The 20,443-nt window shown below is 37.8% G+C and overlaps 1 protein-coding gene across 5 annotated transcripts in view; it reads left to right on the forward strand.

Moving 5' to 3' along the window:
• Positions 1 to 20,443, forward strand: part of tox2 (TOX high mobility group box family member 2) — a 119,907-nt gene that overhangs the window by 57,157 nt on the left and 42,307 nt on the right. For all 5 annotated transcript variants that reach the window (XM_038302706.1, XM_038302845.1, XM_038302772.1 and 2 more), the window contains one exon: positions 4,587 to 4,646. In XM_038302706.1, the coding sequence (XP_038158634.1) occupies positions 4,587 to 4,646 (60 nt within the window). The remainder of the gene's footprint in view (positions 1 to 4,586; positions 4,647 to 20,443) is intronic.

Genomic DNA, 20,443 nt, shown 5'->3' on the forward strand with positions numbered 1-20,443 from the left:
AAAACCTAGAGGACATGGTCAATCTGTTAAGGACTGGAGGTGCCCACCTCTGTTTGGTAATGCATATTTTGAGAAATTTGTTGCCAAATTCGAAAGCAGCTTTTGTTCTCTCTTTTGTCATCATTAAAGTAAATACCACAAAATATATGTTGACTTTTTAAGAAATACCTGCTGTATTCCTTACCCAGCATTTGTAAAGTACATTCATATTAATTTAACCTTTTTTGAACCACGGAGAGCCAGAAAATAATTATTTTTACCTTTCCCCTTGATATAAAAGCTGTTTGTTATTTTAACCAGTCTGTTCTCAGCAACTCCCTCCCATTGTGCTGCTGAAGCACTGCTACATACCAGCTTGCACTTTGACACTGTTTAATTGTTTTGCGCTTAGCCTATTTTGCAAAAAGAGATCTGGTTCATAGGTGTGAAAATAACCTTTTTATTTCAGACACCAACACATTTTTCATATTAGGGCATTTTAAGAAATAATTTGCCAAGAGTTATAAAGACAGTCATTTTCATTTCCATAGAAAATACAATGATTGGTCCTAGTAACAAATAGTGCTATTAAACAGAAATCATTGCACTGAAAATAACAGCTCCATCAGGGGTTGAATGATAATGTGCTTTGAAATGCATCATTTTCAAAGTAATTGCCTTTTTACTGGAGTTGGTCTGCCATTCAGATTGTGTCGTTATCCATCTAGAAATAAAAATGCAAGTAACCTGTGAGAATTATTTTTAATTTGCATTTATTAAATGTGGCCAGTTGAAGGCAAAAATGTTTGCTCAGTTATCTGTCGTCTCACAAAGCTTGACAAATATCTTCCTGGAGGCACATATCTATCCAGTTATTTTACCCTACACGAGCACCATTCATCTCAGCCTCTACAAGCTGTCTTGAAGTCTGTTGTGTTTTCTCATAAAGGGCTGCAACCCAACAGTATCAGCAAGAGAGGCAGGAAAGGTCTCCGAGTATGTTGGTGTGTGTTTGGGTGTGTGTGTTTAAATGGCTGTGTCTTTCAAGCTGCGGTCTTTGGCTGTGACCCCAGTGTTAATCACTCTACAGCTCCAGCAACCACAGGCTCCATTGCCACTGCTGCTGTTACAGCCGTTTTCCTCTTCATCTAGGCTTCTCTCATTCATGATCTCTTTGCTAACTCTATTATTTGTTCCCTCCCTCCTCACACCCCATGCCTACACTATCTTTACCCTCCTCACTTCCCACTTAAACAATAAGGCTGAATTGTTCACCATTAGAAATACATTGTCATCTCTCTCAGACTATCACCTACTATAGGGCTCCTAAGCACGGAATTGTTACAATCTCAAATAGGGGACTCCCGGTCCTCCTTACTCTGAAACTATTTTCACCTATTTGAGTCTGCATTGTGTGTAATATCAGCTGGTTAAAACGGTTTAATTTTAATTCTATTCAATTCAATTGGTTCTTAAAGGTATAGTGTAGGATTTACGTGAATTTTTGAAAATACCTCTCCACTTTAAAAATAAATTCACACGCACAACCTTGTACCCTCTCCCGAGAGGGAATGTCTATTAAACGTGCGCGAGAGCATGCACAAGACCATTTCTCCAATGCACGCTCTGTTTAAAAGTTGCTGTTTGTATGGCTCATAGAAGCTTACTTTCCAAAAGAAGATTTGCAATTTTTCCACTACGTCAGAGTCACTACCCATAAGTGAAAATCGGGACAAGCTCGTAGGATGGCCTAGCATTAACATATCACCAGAATAATTGACAAATTAAGGGCCACTTATTTTGATGTTTCTCCTGGAAAAAGAACATCCTCCACTTCACCTTTCATAATCATTTCTTATATTGAGTTGATAAATTGCCTGCTTCCATGCATATTAATTCAATACACATGTTTAGTAATTCGAACCTGTGTATTTTATAGAATATCATGTGTGAGGCTTACACAGAGTATTGTACAATTGTTGTTAGGTGTCCATAGCTATTATGTTGTAGAAGTCATTTTTTGACAAAATTACATTCTGAAGACACTTTGTATGTAAGAACATGGGCTGAAACAATTAATCGAATTAATCACGATCAATCGATTATCGAAATAATAAGTCAACTAATTTAGTAAACAAATAATCATTAACTGGTGTATATAGACTGTAAAACATGCCTTTAGCTGACAGAGCAACCCACTTAGAGCAGCAATTATACCTATATTGGAAAAATAAATGTAAACATTTTGCAATTAAGAGAAAGGTCTTTTTCTTCTGTTAATATACTCTATTCAGAACTCCTAAAGGGGGAATGTTTCAGTTTCACCTGGTTTAATTTCTATTAAGAAAAAGTCTCCTTTAAGGACTTTTTTGCTATCCGATTATCAATCGATTCATTGAAAAAATAATCGACAGATTAATTGATTTGCAAAATAATCGTTATTTGCAGCCCTAGTACGAACATGGGTGACAGTACGCTGGAGCAGTCAGGTTCTGACCCCCAGACAAATATTTAGGGGCAGTATTTAGTACCGGGAAGACATGCTTCCTGCAATAAAGTCTTTTTTATGCCTCTAACTTCAGCACACAGTGATAGAGGTGTGTAGTTTCTCAGACACGCTCGTTCAATACATGTCTTGTGCGTGCTCAACTCTGACAACCTTGGCTCCATCAGCTATGCCACCGTGCACTGGGTGCTTGACTTTCTCTGTGCTTGCGACTAAACTCTATACCTGAACAACACCAACAGCCAAGTGTAAAAAATGCTTTTGTCTAACTTTCAGGATTTTGTTTCTTCCAGCTTAGGATAGGCAATTCAAAACATTCTTCAAATCCTTCCAAAGGAATCCCTGTTACTCTATCCAGAATAAATATTTCATTGTTTTATGGTAGATCTCTGGATAGGGCCACACGAAAAGGCACATTTCCTTGACTAGTTCTCTCTAATATCCATTCATAAATAAAAAAGTTTTCCCAGGTTGGGATCAATAAAGTTAATCTACCAATATTATCAATCAAGCAAATCCATCTATCTAGAATTTTTTTTTGAATTAATCAGTAATATTGGAGTGCTCTAAATGTATTTTGTTATATGTACTTTTATTCTTGAACATTTAAAAATTAGAAGCTAAAGGCTCTAAATCTGAAGAACAAAAGTGTGACTCAGCTGTTATATAGAGGTTATATTGGTCTGCACACCACAAAAAAATTGAAACCTAGTCGGCCTCTGCAGATGGCCACTCACACTAAAGCCTGGTTTTGCTGGAGGCTTCTCCCTCTTAAAAGGGAGTTTTTCCTCTCCACTGTCGCCACAAGCCAGTTCAGTGTGAGGGACTTGCCTTATAGTCAATGAGTCGATGCAATCAACTGGTTTTCCTTAGATAGAAAACTTTGAATCAATTTGACTGTATGACCTGGAGAACTGTAAGGTGCCTTGAGATGACATGTGTTGTGAATTGGTGATATATAAATAAACTGAATTGAAATTTAAATTAAAATGTATGCAGGGATTTAGAATAAAATATGAGCACATTGGTTTGCTTTTACTTATATAGAATCAGCAATAATTTCAAACTCCTTTCATCCCTGTGTAGGCCTAAAAGCTCAGCTTTGTTCTCATCCTCCCTGGAGCAAATTTTTAAAGACTAATTTTACTCTTGGAAATCCTTACACCTTCTATGAGCAATGGTTTGCCTTTTGACACTTTTCTAAAGAGGCCAGATTTGTGAAGTGTAATACAGTAATAGTCCTGTTGACACATTTTCCCATGAAGCTGCGAATTCCAGGTGTACTGTGCTGCATGCAAAATAAACAGATTCACAACAGAATATGTTTACTCTTGCTCAGAAAGTATTTAAAAAATGTGTCTTTGAGTTAAATTTGTGTACTGGAAATTCTTACAGATCATCACTATCTGGGTCAACGTACCGAGTGGCTGTATAGCGTCTGTCAAATGCTATAAACATACTTCAACATAAGTGTTGCTGTTAAGTTAGTTTATGAATCTGCAGAAAGTAACTGAGGTTTTGCGTCTCAGAAAGCAACAGTGTCAGCAATGACAACGCATACACGATGCTCAAGGTGAAAAAATAAAATGTATGTCTTGCTGACCATTTTATATTTTTGACATACTTACATCTGCTAGGTGCTATTATACCTTGATGCAATTATGGCACAAATGGAGACACACTTTGTAAAATTCCCTGATTTAATACAGACCTGTCCTTCAACAATGAGTGAATACGTTTCTGACTTGTTGACTCGACATCCTGCTGGAGTGATGTTGAGCTTTCAGTGTTGTGATTATCACGGCTGCCCCTTTTGTTGCTTGTGACGCCGTGGGAATCACTACAGTCAGGTGCGCAAACTTTTATGCAAACACACACACAAGCTGTGGGCATAAAAAAAGACGTAGAGTGTGAGTTACACACGTTGACAGGGCTTAATTATATATGTCTCTAATGAACTGTAATTACTGACATCCACCAGAGCATCAGGGTCTGTAAGCCAAGGACTTGCAGTCATTAGGCTGTGGTGTTACATTGTTTTAGCATCTCCAATGACTGACTGAGGTTTGTGTTCTTTAACAAATGTTTCTTTCTCTTACAGTTTGATGGTGAAAACATGTACATGAATGAAAACAACCACGAGTTCCTCCCACCTAACCATGTGAGTCTTAATTTCTTACATACTTTATACAAATGTCCTATTTTTGGCTAACTATTTGATAAAATCGAAAGCCCAAAGTAAGATGGGTATGATAGATTTTGAACAGTATTTGTATTTACTTTCTTTATCTTTAAGCTATCTTGATTCACCTTGAGAAATCTGGTGGGAATAGCATTTACTACATGACATTATTAGCATGGCATATTGCATGTAAAACATGTTACTTACTGTCATTTTATAGATTGAAATGAAGCCGGAAACTGCCAAAAATATTGTCTTTGAGAACACATTAGATTTTGAAGGATGTAATTTTTCAAAGGAAATAGACCGTTGTATGCTTTTTACTTGCTATATCATTGATTTTGAAATAAACAGAAAGATTTGAATACAGCTTTCTAAGGAAAAAAACTTTCCTGGTTACATCCTACACTGAAAAAAATAATGCTACAACTTTTGGCATTTACTTGATGATATTTATTTTCTTTAACACAAGCGTTTCACAATAGAAGGGTAGGAAATAAAACAATTACGTTAAAGTAACTAAATATGATTAAGTAAATGCCAAAAGCGGTTGCATAATTATTTTCAGTGTACTGTGAATACAGTAAGCCAAACTCTTCCACTATAACATATGAATTCCCATTTTTTTTGCATTACAATTATACTAGCACAGTTTTTTTTTATTTGCATTTCAAGCCCACATGGAAATTGCTCTGGCCTCATTGCAGAAGATTTAGTGAGTTGGAATGAAGGGGAGATGCAACAGGACATGGCGACATTTCCAGAAATACTGTAGCACAGCTGGTCATGAACAGCTGGGCGACCATATGGTTGTGTTTGGACAGGAGGATTTGTGGAGTTTAGGAATAAGCCCATTTGACAAACACAAGAAAGCAAGAAATTTGTCCCTGTCAATTGCAGTTATTAAAAGCCAGTCTGTAAATCACATTAGCTGTAGTTCTTTGCTGTTTTCTAAGCGTTTAGTTTGTCTCGCAGCCCATTGTCAGATGCAACAATGCCTGGTTTTATAGCTTTAAATTTACCTGCATGCCTTTAACAACATTTGTTCATTATAAATGATTTTCAGTGGCAGTTTTCCAAGATTAACAACCACTCTTTAAAAAAAAATCATCCTTTATTACCCTTTTTTTTATCTATCTAAATACCCAATTAAAGGTACATTAGTTTTTCTTGCACAAAGTGTTGTATTTTCAGCACAGGATACTTTATCACTACGCCTGGCATTATAGAAGGACCAGTTGACAAAAAATGACATGCTAGAGTTTAAATGAGCAAGAAAGAAAAAAGTAGAAGAGTTATGAGTAGGGAAGGCTGTGATAAGAGAAGATTTTTGTTTTGCTTCGTGTTATACTTTGTTTACTCTAGATCTTCAAATTTTTGACATGTGCCTTGCTCTATTCTCTGCTTCACCAAGTTTAGCCTCTCGTTCCCTTTGACAGCTCAAATCAGGGAAGCCTTAAGGGTGGACACACAAACTCTGAAAATGAAATACAGAAAATACATAACAGCCACTGAACTCCTTGCTGCTACAATAAATTTACCAAAGAGATTTCAATTTAATGATCACGCACTATTCCGCTGTATTGTGTCCCTGAATTAATTGTGCAACTTCTCGAAAATAGCAAACAAGACAAACCGTGAAAAGGTGCTAATGTTGATGTGGTAAATTAGGTTAGGAAAGATTTTCATCTAACAATATTCCCAAACTGATAGGATGCTCTGTTTTAAAGCAAAAAGAGTTTGATATAATGCTGAGGTCACCGCAGTTTTATGGTGAGCTATAAACTGGATTAGAAGTAAAACAACAAAAAATAAAAGATAACGACTTAATCTTCAAAACATTATTCAAATGAGTTTGGGAGGAAATTGATGATAAAAAAATATTTATATATACTGTGGTCTTTGTCAGAGGTGTAAAAAGTATTAATTTTGAAACTACTTAAAATATAAAAGTAAAAGTAATGCAAGAAAAAATGTTAAGGACATATACTATACTGCATTAGTCTGTTAAAGGAACATTTCCATCTGTATACTTAATTTGATCAATTTCCCAGTGTAAAGCAGTATGTGGTAAACAACAAATTCCTGAAAAAGAAATTGTCTGGATAAAACAAAATACTTTGATGGTTTTTCGTTTTTTTAAACACCAAAGGCCATCATGAAAATCAACATTAATGAAGCATAACAAAGAGTTTATTTTTGAAAATATTAGGAATAGAAAGTATAGATAATTGCAAAATTTAAAGAGTATAACTAAAAAGTTTTCTAAAAACTAATTACTCCAGTAAAGTATAGATTTCTGCTTCAGTAAGGTAACAAAGTATTTATACTTAGACTTCACACCACTGGTCTTTGTAAATACTTTATTTAAAGAGAGAGCTTTTTTTTAGTTACTTTTTACAATTCAGTCTTTTCCCTTTTTTTTTTTTTTATTCAGCACACTTTAGTTTTGAAACTCTTCCATGTCAGTATTGCAGGCAGGTCAATGTAACCATTTTACTGATTTAATTGTTTTATTTTTGCCATAGATTAGACCTTTTAGATAACTGTATATCACAACAGGTTATGGTCTATATGCTGTGTGCTTGGTCAAAAAAACACATCAAAGATGCATGGATCCGTTTACGGTCATATTTTTAGCAGGTTTTTGACATAAACTTTTATTTTGATGCGAGAGACAAACAGAGAAATGCTGCAGGGCAGATTTTTATTTCTAAGTGGATTTTTTGAAACAAATCCAAACAGTCGCCACATTATTCTCAATATTCGTTCTTGAATGAAAACAAATCATACTGCCTTAAGCTGACTTTTTATGCTCACTGCTTTAGTATCTCACTTTACGTTTTTATCTTTTTTTCTGTGTCATTTTTGATTCCCACTCTTTGACTAATTCTTCTATATTTTCATTTCTTTCTCTTACTGTTCGTTGCATTTAAATGTATTTGGGTCAGTAGTTCTGCTCTGAAACTTTATGAAAGTGCTTTGCTGTCTCTATCTTTAGTTTCTACATGTAATTGCTCTCTTTAATGTCGCTCAACTATTTTAAAACACTGTATATACATAAATTATATTCATATAGGTCATAAGGTTGGTGCTGTTGGGTAATTCTGCCAAAGACACCACATGAAATAGTTCTTATATCGTATGATCTGGTGATGAGTAACAAAAAAAACGGGGTCAGTCTTTGTTATTTCAACGTTCCCATGGGCATATTTTAATTCTCTACATTGTTTTTCATTTTACACCCCCTCATCTTATTAAAGAGATAAAATGTTACTGATTCAATAATAAGATTTAGAACCCTCAACAAGCTCTTTGTCTGCCCCTGTGGCCCCTGACTTTCCAGCCAACGTGACATTGGTTTAGTAGCAATTTCTTCTCACCTTATTAAATTAAAAGAAGATAAAGCAACGCCTTAATAGTCTATTCAACTGGTTCTTTTTCGACAAACTTAAATATTTCAAATAAAAAAATATACAAGACAAAGGTGATCTAAATAATTAAAGCTGATTTCATTGTTTCCATGCACACTTTATCACCAGACCAATCAACAAGCTAAAGTAGAACTAGTCCCTCTTATTAAAGCTGGCGAATATCTTAAATTGCAACACATCCTGCAGCAATCTAAAGAAATATATTAGAAGTGAATTCATTAAGATCCATCTGTCCAGGAAAGGTTAGAAAGCCATTCCTTAGGCTTTGAGACTGTGGTGAACCGCTGTAACAGCCATTAACGATAACAATAAGAGAAACAAGGAACAGTGTTGGACCTTTCCATTAGAGGCATTGATACATCATCTAGGAAGTCAGAAAAAAAAACATCACAGCCATGTCAGACCTTTCTCACCTCAGTTAGAGTAAGGATTACATTAGGCAAAAATATTCTGTGGAGTTACAGAATAACTGTGGGAAAACCAGGGTTCTAAATCTCTGCTCTTAAATCACACTGTTAGACTGGTTCTAGGATGGCCTTTGCAACCAAAGATAACCTGTGACCTTCGTGTTTGATGTCTTGAATGAGCATCTCACAGTGAGACAGGTGCAAAGGCCTACGTTGACTAATCAGTAAATATAAATGAAGTTTCCTGTTGAGATGCGCCACATAAAGAATCAGCAAAAAAATATATGAACGTGTTGGGAGGTCTACTGCAGATTTTTTTCTTGATCCACAGGAGAGCAGCATGTGCGCATGTATCGAGTAAGAAATCATAACAGTAACGATTATAGATGCAAACTGCTAATAGATGAGTGTAACTGTGTTTAAGGTAAACAGAAATATTCGTAAGATTACTTTATTATCGATTTTCCTACTATGAGATTTATAGCAGACAAATCTTAAACAAGATCTTACGGTTTTGGAGGCTCCACAGGTTCTGGACAGTGCTTGGGCGGACTTTAAGGCTATTTATGAAAGTACACTGGCCTATAATGGACTGAATTTATTTGATTGTGGTTTTGATGGTATTGATGGTTTTATCCTGTGGCTGATATTGTTAGTCTACTTCATACAAGTAGAATACCTGCACCCATAAACCAGCAGAGATGCCACAAAAAAACTTTCTCTAGATTACCATCTCAAGTTAGTATCCTAGTCTGGAGCTAAAGAAATAAAATAATTAGTTCAAGGTATCTGTCTGATATTTAAATCTGTTCTATTATCTAATATTTTACTTCACTATGAATTGCTGTTGCCAGATTTTAGGAAGAAGAGCACGCAGAAACACGATCAAAGATAATGCACTATGGAGATGCCTTCTCATACCTCCACGGCTCAGTAAAAGAAACTTCATCAGCACTTTACCTTGACAATGCTCTCTTTTGATGTCGTTCTCCCTGACTTATGAATTAATTTAGCAGAACTGCTGTTTGAGAGAAATGTGTCACAGGAAAAAAAAATAAAAAGGAGGGAAAGGGAGGGGTGGAAACTGGGAGATGGGGCGGGGGGATGGTAGAGATGGAGAAACTGCACAGGGGAATAATTCGACTAATGGAGTGACTGTTTGGATATTCAGCAGAAGTAGGAACGGAGATTATGATCTTGCAATTAGCGTAACAAGGTTTTATTGATTGGCTGCTGCTTAGTGTCTTTGCTGCCAAGACGCTGCATGTGGTTTTAACATGCACAGTGTCTGTGCTGTGGGTGTGTGTGTGTATGCTGCCCTGCCAAACTACAGCCGTACTACAAAAACACTTCCAGAGCCGAATCCAGCTCCGCGGGATCATTGGGCTGTGGCCATTTTGTCATCACCAAAGCTGAAATATTATGGAATGCTCAGTTCAAGCGGCCTGTTAGACAAGAAGTAACAGAGTAAATTAGCATTTTTCTGAGATAACATATTGCCCTGTGAAGGAGTTTGAGTACTACTCAAACCATTCAATAAATCTTTTTTATATAAAGTAAGCGAAACATCAGTATTGTTAGATTTTTCAGTCAACCTGAAAGAAGGATCCACTAATGTTGGTTATTTCTGTTCATCTCTGGATAAGTGAGAGAATTAGTGATGTGAAACATCTTGTTAGCAGATTTTAACATTGTTGATGTGCTCAACTTCTTGAAAGTCTGCTTCTATGAGTTTAATTATGTCCTCTCCTAAAGCACTCTGGCATCTTTCACCTCATATGTTTTTGATGAGCTATTGTAGAACATGACCCAAAAGTCTTTTATGTTTAACCTTTTGACAAATCTATAGCCTCCTCCCTCTGTGCCCTGAATTAAACAGTCATTCCACCTTTCCTGTTTGGATGAGTAATTCTCTCTTTTGGCCACAGCCCAAAGTTCAGCCAGCAGGTCTGGGATCTCAATGAAGCCTGATTGGTCAAGTTCATTCGTGTGTGACTGACAGGAAGCCAGCTGATTGGTGGAGACAGTATCTTTTGACCATTGCTCTGATTAAAGCAGAGTGGTGGCATTTTGTGAAGTCCTGCCATTCGGGGGTCTCTCTGCTCACGCCTCAGTCCTGCTGGTCTGAATTACAGCTTGGTCACATTAGTGTGATTCACAGCTTGTACTTCTGGAGTGGTAAACTCCACCCCTCTCTGTTTCCATTTGCCCTTTCTTTTTTTATTCATTACCCCAAACCTTCATTCATCCTTCAAAACTTCTTCCACAACTCCCTTTAACCCTTGTTCCCCATCATCCCCCCCTCACATTTGTCCCCCAATTTATTTTCCTGCATGTTCCTCTAACCTCTACACATCCCTTCACCTTCAGCATCTCTCCCTCTTGCAACCTTATTCCTCCCTCCTTCTGACTTCGTTCACTCCCTCACTACATCTTTTGGGAAAATGAAAACAAAGAGCAGCCTGCCAGAATATTTCTAAAGCCCATTCGCTGACGAAGCATAGACCAGAGACAAAGCAAAAAGATGTGCCGGCAAATTTGTTGCAGCAGGAGGATTATGGAGAGCTCTATTCCACCTTTGCATTTTAGCAGCCATTTGTAAACTCCTCACTTTAAATGCCTGACATCTAAGTGGAACACTCAACCAATATGGCAGTTTGTAAATAAATGCACCCAGCAATTGCCAGAGTAGAAAAGATATAAATAATGCTGCCTTAAATTGTTTGCAAAGGCCTTCTGACCATTTCAATCAATTACCACTTTTCACTCTTTGTTTCAATTGCATGTCAAAGTTTCATGAAAACTACTCAGGCATATTGAGCTAACTACTTTCATCAGAACTTTGACTTGGATAGTTTTTCCTTAATTCCTTTAGAATCAGTGATGGGACTAACGGCGTTGAAAGTAACGTCGTTACTAACGCCGTTACCTTGTTTTAGTAACGAGTAATCTAACTAATTACTTTGACTGTAACTATAACGCAGTTACCATTGCAGACACCCCGTTACTGCGCGTTACTCAGGTCGCACAATGAACCTTTTTTCATGATAGGACTCGTGCGCAGCTGCGTGAAGCTGACACCCCACCCACGTCAAAAAACTCTGCAAATAGACTGAATGGTTAGTGCAACGTTAGTGCAGATTTGTGCAGAAAAAAATATTGTTTGTGCTACTTTTGTTTAAGAGATATTAAAGATTATTTTTTTAGGTCATCCAGAGGTGCGCACCTTGTCATGAAAGAGGGGAGGATGAGATTCCGTCTGTCAGTTGAATAGGTGGGTGTTTCTGCTGGGGGGTGTTAACGTACAGCACACACAGAGAGATGGAGAGTGAGGATGACTCCAGCAGCAAAACAGCGTTTTCCACATGGAAATACCGGTGTTACGTAGAGCTGCGTTTCCCCATCACATAACGGTTTCCTCTGCATCTCCACACAGCGCAGGCGGCAAGAGTCACCGCGCAAGCGACAGGAAACGCGCATGCTCGCTAAAGGCGCGCAACAGTCGCTCTGTGCTCGCGCCACAGGAGAACTATGGAGAGCGTGAACGATCAAATGAACCTGACAACAGCCAGAAATGATAGCCTATATGGAGAAAGGGAGAAATCTGGATGGATGGATGGATGGATGGATGGATGGATGGATGGATGGATGGATGGATGGATGGATGGATGGATGGATGGATGGATGGATGGATACTCTGCCTTCTCAACCTACTGTATTTTTTATTTTAAACATTATTTGATGGCCTTTGTGGCAGGGATGGAGATCCATATTTTATGTCAAACACAGAGTATACATCTAGATAGATAGATGGATAGATAGATGTTGCAGTATCTATAACAACCCAAACACACAGGATTTCAGAATTAGACATCCCCAGTTATTTATTTCATATACTCACCGGATCTGAACGCCCTGTTATAAAACTTCACATCGCGTTTCCCCTGATGTCATTTACGTTGAGTTGCAATAAATGCTAAACTGTCTGCAGGTTCTTGTCTTTGTCGTCCACTCTATTCAGCTGGCTTTGGAAACACACGGCGAGAAGGTGGGGGCCGGGTGGTGAGGTTTACGGGGGCGAGAAACGCAAAAGTAACGCAATAGTTACTTTTACTAGTAACTAGTTACTTTTATTGTGGAGTAACTCAGTTAGTAACTCAGTTACTTTTTGGGAGAAGTAACTAGTAACTATAACTAATTACTTTTTCAAAGTAACATGCCCAACACTGTTTAGAATAAAGTAAGAGGAAATTAGAGTGTTAAACTGAACCACAAACACTTAACAAATTGTTTATTTAATCTTTTAAGGCAGTATTTTGAAGGTGTGAAAACTATGCAAAGCAAACCGTTTATGCTGACTTGTTTCTTTAGCCCACATAAATTTGAAATTAGGTTATATAAGTTCTTTTTATAAAGCCGTTAAACAGCATGAAGCAGGGATGTTGGAGCCTAGGGCCAAACATTTCTTCTGTTTTACATTAAAAACATATTTATAACTGGGTATTCAAGCAGCCCACCATGTAAAGGACGTGAGGTGAGCTTTACCTCATGTGAGTTAAAATTCTATTTAATTTTAATTCCTAATTGGAAGTACATGTTCACTCCCAACACCGGTATGTCAGCTTATTTCATTGAGAGTACTAACGCCCTGATGGTGGCAGAAATGGTGTGCACCTTTTCTATCTTATTATTAATATCTTAGTTTAATTGGTGTGAATGCTTTTAGAGTTTTTTTTTTTTTTTTTTTGCAAAGAATAGACTTAAGCAATTACTTTAACAATGACTACTTTAGACCTGTTTCCCATTTAAACACAGCAGTTTGAGTAATGCAAGTTTTCATAGCATCTTTTGGATAACAGGGGAAAAAAAATCACAATTTTCCCTGATTTAAAGATATAATTTATATACCATGTGTAACTTATGTTATGGAATATTTTCTTTTTTGTTCAATGGCAGGAAGTGTAAGTTCAAAACCTTTATGTTGTTAGTTTTTTAAAAGTCTCTGATTTCAAACTGCAATGATCCTTTCCCATCAAACCTTTTCAATATAGCAGTAACTTTCAAAGGAAGTATGTATGTGGCAAGATGCTTAGAAATATCAGTTGCAAAATACTGATTTACACTCAAGAGCAGCATCAAATCTATATGTGAACCAACATCATTACATACGACTGGTGCAATAAATAAAACTTATTGGTTTCATCTGAAGATAAGTTAAAAGCAACATTTGTTTGAAACTTGTTCCCTCAATATTATACTGTTCGTAAAGGGAAATTACTTAGTTCTGTGTTGTAAAAGGAACAGGGCAAAACAAGCGTTGACACATTTAAAGTGAGTTACTAGAAAAGAACATGCTGCCCCACACCTGATTAGAAGATTACAGCTCAAGTGGCCTAAAGTAATTGAAACACACATCTGCTACCACTCTAAGAATCGGTTACACCCCTAATCATTAATAATGAGTTTATTAAAATTATCACTAAAAAAAAAGGTTAACTTGCTTGCTGGAAATTTTAAGTATTTTCTGACGCTCAAACCCGAATAACATCATAGGGTTGGATTTAAGTCAGTTGATTTTGCAGGTTGGAAAAGGTTGCTATCATCATAAGGAAAGATATGAGCATGTTGTCCAACAGTTTTAGATATCTAAATTAATAAAAACAAAACCTCAATCAAAAATAAAATAATAATATTGGAAAAAACAGAGATCTTGAGTTAAATTTGACTAGATAAATTCCTGAACTTAGGAATACATGTAATTCCACTAAAACTGTCTTATCAAGAAAGTTCTACTTTCGGTGAACCATTTCTGGTCTGTTTGTGGAACCTCTTTTTGTGACAAAGTACAAGTTGCAGCACAATACCAGTGAGAGACAGGGAGGTTCATTGACACTCGAGAGCTGTCTCCTCCATTCCCCTCCACTCACAACCAACCTCTTATTAACAATGGCACCAGGAGTGCGAGGGTCCAGATGTTAGTCTCCTGCTCCCACCAGCTGTGCCAGCCTCTGATACACAGCCTCATTGACTCTGAAGCAGAAACAGAAGAAGAGCTGACATCACAACAGCAAACACACACAGAGATGCACAGCCAGATAGAACACACTGTCTTACAAATGCTTTTTATTAAGGAATAGCAGGAATTTGCAGGAAAAACTGAGAATTAATTCTGCACACTCACATTTACCCTAAATGTGCAGATATGACCCACTTTCCCTATCTACATGCCTCCACCCTATTTTTCTGGGTGTAGCTTAGAGTTATCAGCAGTGTTATTTGAGGGTGACAGGATCCTAACAATTCTCAGAATAATGCATGTTTGTTTGGATGACTGCACCATCAGCGCTCCCTTTGTCCCTTTGAACATGGTGATAATCAGTCAGTACTCATCCACCACCCGTTTATTCTGCTGTTTTTGTCCATTTACTTCTTCTTATAACAATAATTAGTTTTGTCATTCAGACACAGTGGCGTGATTGTCTCCACACAAATGGTAATCTCTAACAGGGGTGCAAACAGACAACAGTTGTGCAGTTAAGTTTACCAGCTGCTGTTTGTTGGCTTTGTTGCATTTTCTGTCAAGTCATAAATCAGCAAAAACAGTGGCTCCTTTTGAGCATTGCTTAGCAGACAATGAAACACCGATGAGCAAGGTTTAAAAGGTCCCCCCCCATTAATAAGACAGGGCTCCTCCTTACAGGAAGGGACAGAGAGGAAGTAATAGCCTACTCTATTTCTACCAAAGCAACACTGTAATTCTAGATTCATCCTGTCAGGCAATAGGTTTGATTAGGGTCCTCATTTGAAATTTTAGATCCCTTATTCATCTTTTTCACTGCTCAGCCCCTCCTCCATAGCCTGACGTAGTCCGACTCAATTCTAGTCAGAATATGAGTCTGATACTGCTCCATAGAGCTGTGATTATGGGGCATGTTTCGAACGAACCAGGCAAAAAAATGCCTCTGCACTCAATTGGATAGACCTACAACCAATAAGAGCAACGGAGTGCGTGACGTATGTTAAGCGAGGCATAGTTGTTGTCCACAAAAATCAAAGCGTGCAGTTGCACGCCTATAATAAGAAGATGAGACTTGATCGCGTTTCTCTGTTCCTCTTTTAAAATTAATTTGCTGTCGATATCTTCTAGAACAGACCTAATAGCAGAATCTACTCACCTAAACTCTCCAGCGGCAGCCATTGTTGTTGTCACCCAAGCGCGCATTGGTCACGTGGTTGATTACGTTACTGATGGTCATCTGTCCATCATCGTATAAACCCCGCCCTGACAATTTGATTGGATCGCCTGACAGTGGGCGATAATACTCGCGCTACTATGGAGCAGAGCCAGACCGAACTTCCCGACCTCAAACTTTGTGGGCGGGACTAAGTTCGGAATGGCACCCAGGCTACCTCCTCCATACACCAGTATCAATATTGGCATCACTGACTCTGGATAACTACTGGGAAACCTAAGCACCCATCTTTTAACACCTCCACCCATCCACCCACCAACACCCTTTTGCTAGAGATCATGACTGTCACTGATATTGCTACATTTTCATTTCCTTGCAGTAACAATGAACTGGAATCTCATCTTTTGACACGCTGATTAAATGCCCAAACAATCTTTTACATTGGTTCATTGAAAGACCTAATCTTGTCTTAAAAAGGATAAAGCAGTGGGGTTGTTGCAGCTGACAAAATGAAGTGTTACTAACATGCAGATTAGAGGCAAACGAAAAGTGAAGTGCAAGTTATATATTTTCAATATATTCCAGTGGGAGGAATAAGAAAAAAACAGAAATGAAAGAAAGATATTTGTCAGTAAAAGCAACTAGTATTTATTTACTTGCATCAAATTGCAGATTTAAAAGGAAAGCATGAGAGAATCAGGGATTTAAAGTGAGGCTGTGTTTATTATTTGATAAAGCTGCCCTTATAACCTCGGCATGTTGTGCAACAGCTCTGGCTCTCCTTCAATTCTGCGGTGGGCCACTTCAAATTAGTCGCTCATAGAGAGGGCCTGCCCCATCTTTACAAAATGCATTAGTACACCACTCAGAGCCTCACGCAGCCTAGGGTTAAACACAAATTATATCATTTCTGTCATCCAATCAAATCATGCTGACCCTTGGACCTGTAAGATGAGTCAAATAGATAATGAAATATGACATTGCACAAAAGCTCTGATTGTAATCTGTCTTGACACGCGATCAGATGGAGATGACCCACTGACCCCAACTGACAAGTGAGACAGGTACTGGGAACAAGATACACAGCAGAGAACGAGGGAAAGAAACATGAAAGGATAGGAGGGGTTGGGAGATTTATGCAATTATAAAGGCTGTTTTTAGTCAGCGAGGATTAGTTAGTAATCAGCTGATTAACTAGGGGGAATTAGGCCATTTTCAGCTTTTGACAGCAACTATGCACTTGATCCCCTCCATATTTTCATTCCAGTAGGGCTTTATCTTCCCTTTCTTTCCCATTGTTCCATCTCAAAATGCAAATTTTCAACTTATTCACATGTGATCCAAGTGCTTCTGTTTGAAAACAGCAAAATGATGACAGATAAATAATGTAGTTTGGCAGTTTGTGAGCAAAGTGTTAACAGAAAGGTATGGTTCACAGGAGGGTAAGCAGGGTTATACTTGAAGCTGAGCACGGACCAGAATAGTTTTGGGTTTACATCGGACCGAGCAGGCCGGTGGTGGGATAGCCAAGAAAGCAGGAAAACGATGGAGGTATAGGGTGGCTGCAACTGGATCCTCTGTGCTCCCCCTACCCTTCTCTTCACTGGGTTCTGTGGCGTGTTGATTCCTTCTGACTTTGTATTGAAGCAGAAGAACAGCCATGGCTTTAATTAAGCCAGAGATGATAGACAGAAAAGATGGACAGATAAGAGGAGAAGATGAAGAGGAAAAGGAGTAACAGACACAACAAAAAAAGCTCTCATGCTGTTAAAATTAGAAGAGCTTTGTAGTCAGATATCAGCTATTCAATTTTCAAACAAGATCTCTTGTAAACAGGGTAATTTTGAAATGTTGACTACAATATTATTACTAAAAGAAGAGGTAATATAAATAAAAGTGATTAAAGCTTTTATGATGATTCTTTAGAAAAATAAACAGTTTCTTAACAAACACGTGGGGAGAGGAGATAGCAGTGTTTTACTCTATTTGAAAAGGGCTAAATGGTGGATATGAAGGAGGGTGTTGGGATTAAGAGTGTCAAAAATGATGAAAGTGCTGTGGTTGTGCTAGAGATTTCAGGATAAATAACCATTGTGACAAAAGCACTCCAATAGGCAGCTAAGTGCACATTGGTTGTAAGACAGATGCCATTGTCTGGCTTCTAGTTTTCTGTCCTATGGGAAGACTCTTGAGCTCTATTTGTGTGTAGAAAACACCAACCAGGTGTAAACAGCTGTTAGACTCTCTTTGTTGACTCATTATCTAAAAGTTTGTGGAAAGACGCTTCAGTTAACACATAGTGTTAACTGAAGCTTTGCAATTTAAACTTGTAAGTTTAGCATATTTTATTTCTTTTTTAAATATAAAAATAGGTTAAATTCATCTAATTTCCTCCAGCAATCAACTCATTAGTAGATAGAAACTACATTTTTCTCATGTATTCTTAATACAGCTAATACATGAAGCCACACTTTTTGGACAAACTACATCTAAACATAACAGAAATGTCAGAGTGATAGTTTTATGGATACATTTAAAACTGCATTAGGTTATAAAGAATACGCCAGGTTTTAGACATTGTTAATGTATCATTCAACAGTTTTAAGATACCTAAATATTTGCAAACCTACCAAGACATTGCTGCCTGCCTAAACTGACAGGCTGGGCAAGAAGTGCATTGTTAGGTGGCAAAGCTGGAGCTCAGGTGAGCACATACAGGTGCTGGTCATAAAATTAGAATATCATGAAAAAATAGATTGATTTCAGTAATTCCATTTAAAAAGTGAAAATTGTATATTATATGCATAGATTACATACAAACTCATATATTTCAGATGTTTATTTTGTTTAATTTTGATGATTACAAATGACAACAAATGAAAATCTCAAATTCATCATATCAGAAAATTAGAATATTACTGAAGACCAATAAAAACAAAGGATTTATAGAAATGTTGGCCAACTGAAAAGTATGAACATGAAAAGTATGAGCATGTACAGCACTCAGTATTTAGTTGGGCCTCCTTTGGCCTGTATTACTGCAGCAATGCGGCGTGGCATGGAGTCGATCAGTCTGTGGCACTGCTCAGGTGTTATGATAGCCCAGGTTGCTCTAATAGTGGCTTTTAGCTCTTCTGAATTGTTGGGTCTGGTGTATTGCATCTTCTTCTTCACAATAGCCCATAGATTTTCTATGGGGTTAAGGTCAGGAGAGTTTGCTGGCCAATTAAGAACAGGGATACCATGGTCCTTCAACCAGGTACTGGTAGCTTTGGCACTGTGTGCAGGTGCCAAGTCCTGTTGGAAAATGAAGTCTGCATCTCCAAAAAGTTGGTCAGCTGCAGGAAGCATGAAGTTCTCTAAAACTTCCTGGTATGTGGCTGCGTTGACCCTGGACCTCAGAAAACACAATGGACCAACACCAGCAGATGACATGGCACCCCAAACCATCACTGACTGTGGAAACTTTACACTGGACTTCAAGCAACGTGGATGAAGTGCCTCTCTTCTTTTCCTCCAGACTCTGGGACCTTGATTTCCAAAGGAAATGCAAAATTTACTTTCATCAGAGAACATGACTTTGGACCACTCACCAGCAGTCCAGTCCTGTTTCTCTTTAGCCCAGCAAGACGCTTCTGACGCTGTCTGTGGTTCAAGAGTGGCTTGACACAAGGAATGCGACAGCAGAAACCCATGTCTTTCATACGTCTGTGTGTGGTGGTTCTTGAAGCACTCACTCCAGCTGCAGTCCACTCTTTGTGAATCTCCCCCACATTTTTGAATGGGTTTTGTTTCACAATCCTCTCCAGGGTGTGGTTATCTCTCTTGCTTGTACACTTTTTTCGACCACATCTTTTCCTTCCCTTCGCCTCTCTATTAATGTGCTTGGACACTGAGCTCTGTGAACAGCCAGCCTCTTTAGCGATGACCTTTTGTGTCTTGCCCTCCTTGTGCAAGGTGTCGATGGTCATCTTTTGGACAACTGTCAAGTCAGCAGTCTTCCCCATGATTGTGTAGCCTATAGAACTAGACTGAAAGACCATTTAAAGGCTTTTGCAGGTGGTTTGAGTTAATTAGCTGATTAGAGTGTGGCACCAGGGGCCATCAATTTTGAACTTTTTCACAATATTCTAAATTTCTGATATGATGAATTTGAGATTTTCATTTGTTGTCATTTGTAATCATCAAAATTAAACAAAATTAACATCTGAAATATATGAGTTTGTATGTAATGTATGAATATAATATACAAGTTTCACTTTTTAAATGGAATTACTGAAATCAATCTACTTTTTCATGATATTCTAATTGTATGACCAGCACCTGTATGTTAACAGAAGAACAGAAGGTGCTCTGCTCAAATTGAATTATTTAGATCAAATATTTTGGCATACATGTAAATTTAATGTCTAGCTGTGAGCCAACCCTACCCTGAACACACCATCACAATATAACATGGTAATGACAGTGTATTCTGCCGGGGATGCTTCTCTAGGGTAAACATATAAAAGCTGGACAGAGATAAGAAGAACAAAATAATTACATCCCAATCTATAAACCTTGTCCTTTTAATAGCCTGTCAACCATGTCTTTAAAAAAAGCAATGTTATGCTTAAAATAGAGGTGGGGGTTCAACGTTCATTTGGTTAGCAACCCTAAACATGCGGCAAAAGCAACAATGAAAGGGTTCTGTCCAAAGCATGCTCATTTTTGAAAATGGTCTAGTCAAAAGCCAAACCTAA

Source organism: Cyprinodon tularosa, unplaced genomic scaffold, assembly GCF_016077235.1.
Source record: "Cyprinodon tularosa strain WSP-4 unplaced genomic scaffold, ASM1607723v1 ctg10, whole genome shotgun sequence".
Taxonomy (NCBI): Eukaryota; Metazoa; Chordata; class Actinopteri; order Cyprinodontiformes; family Cyprinodontidae; genus Cyprinodon; species Cyprinodon tularosa.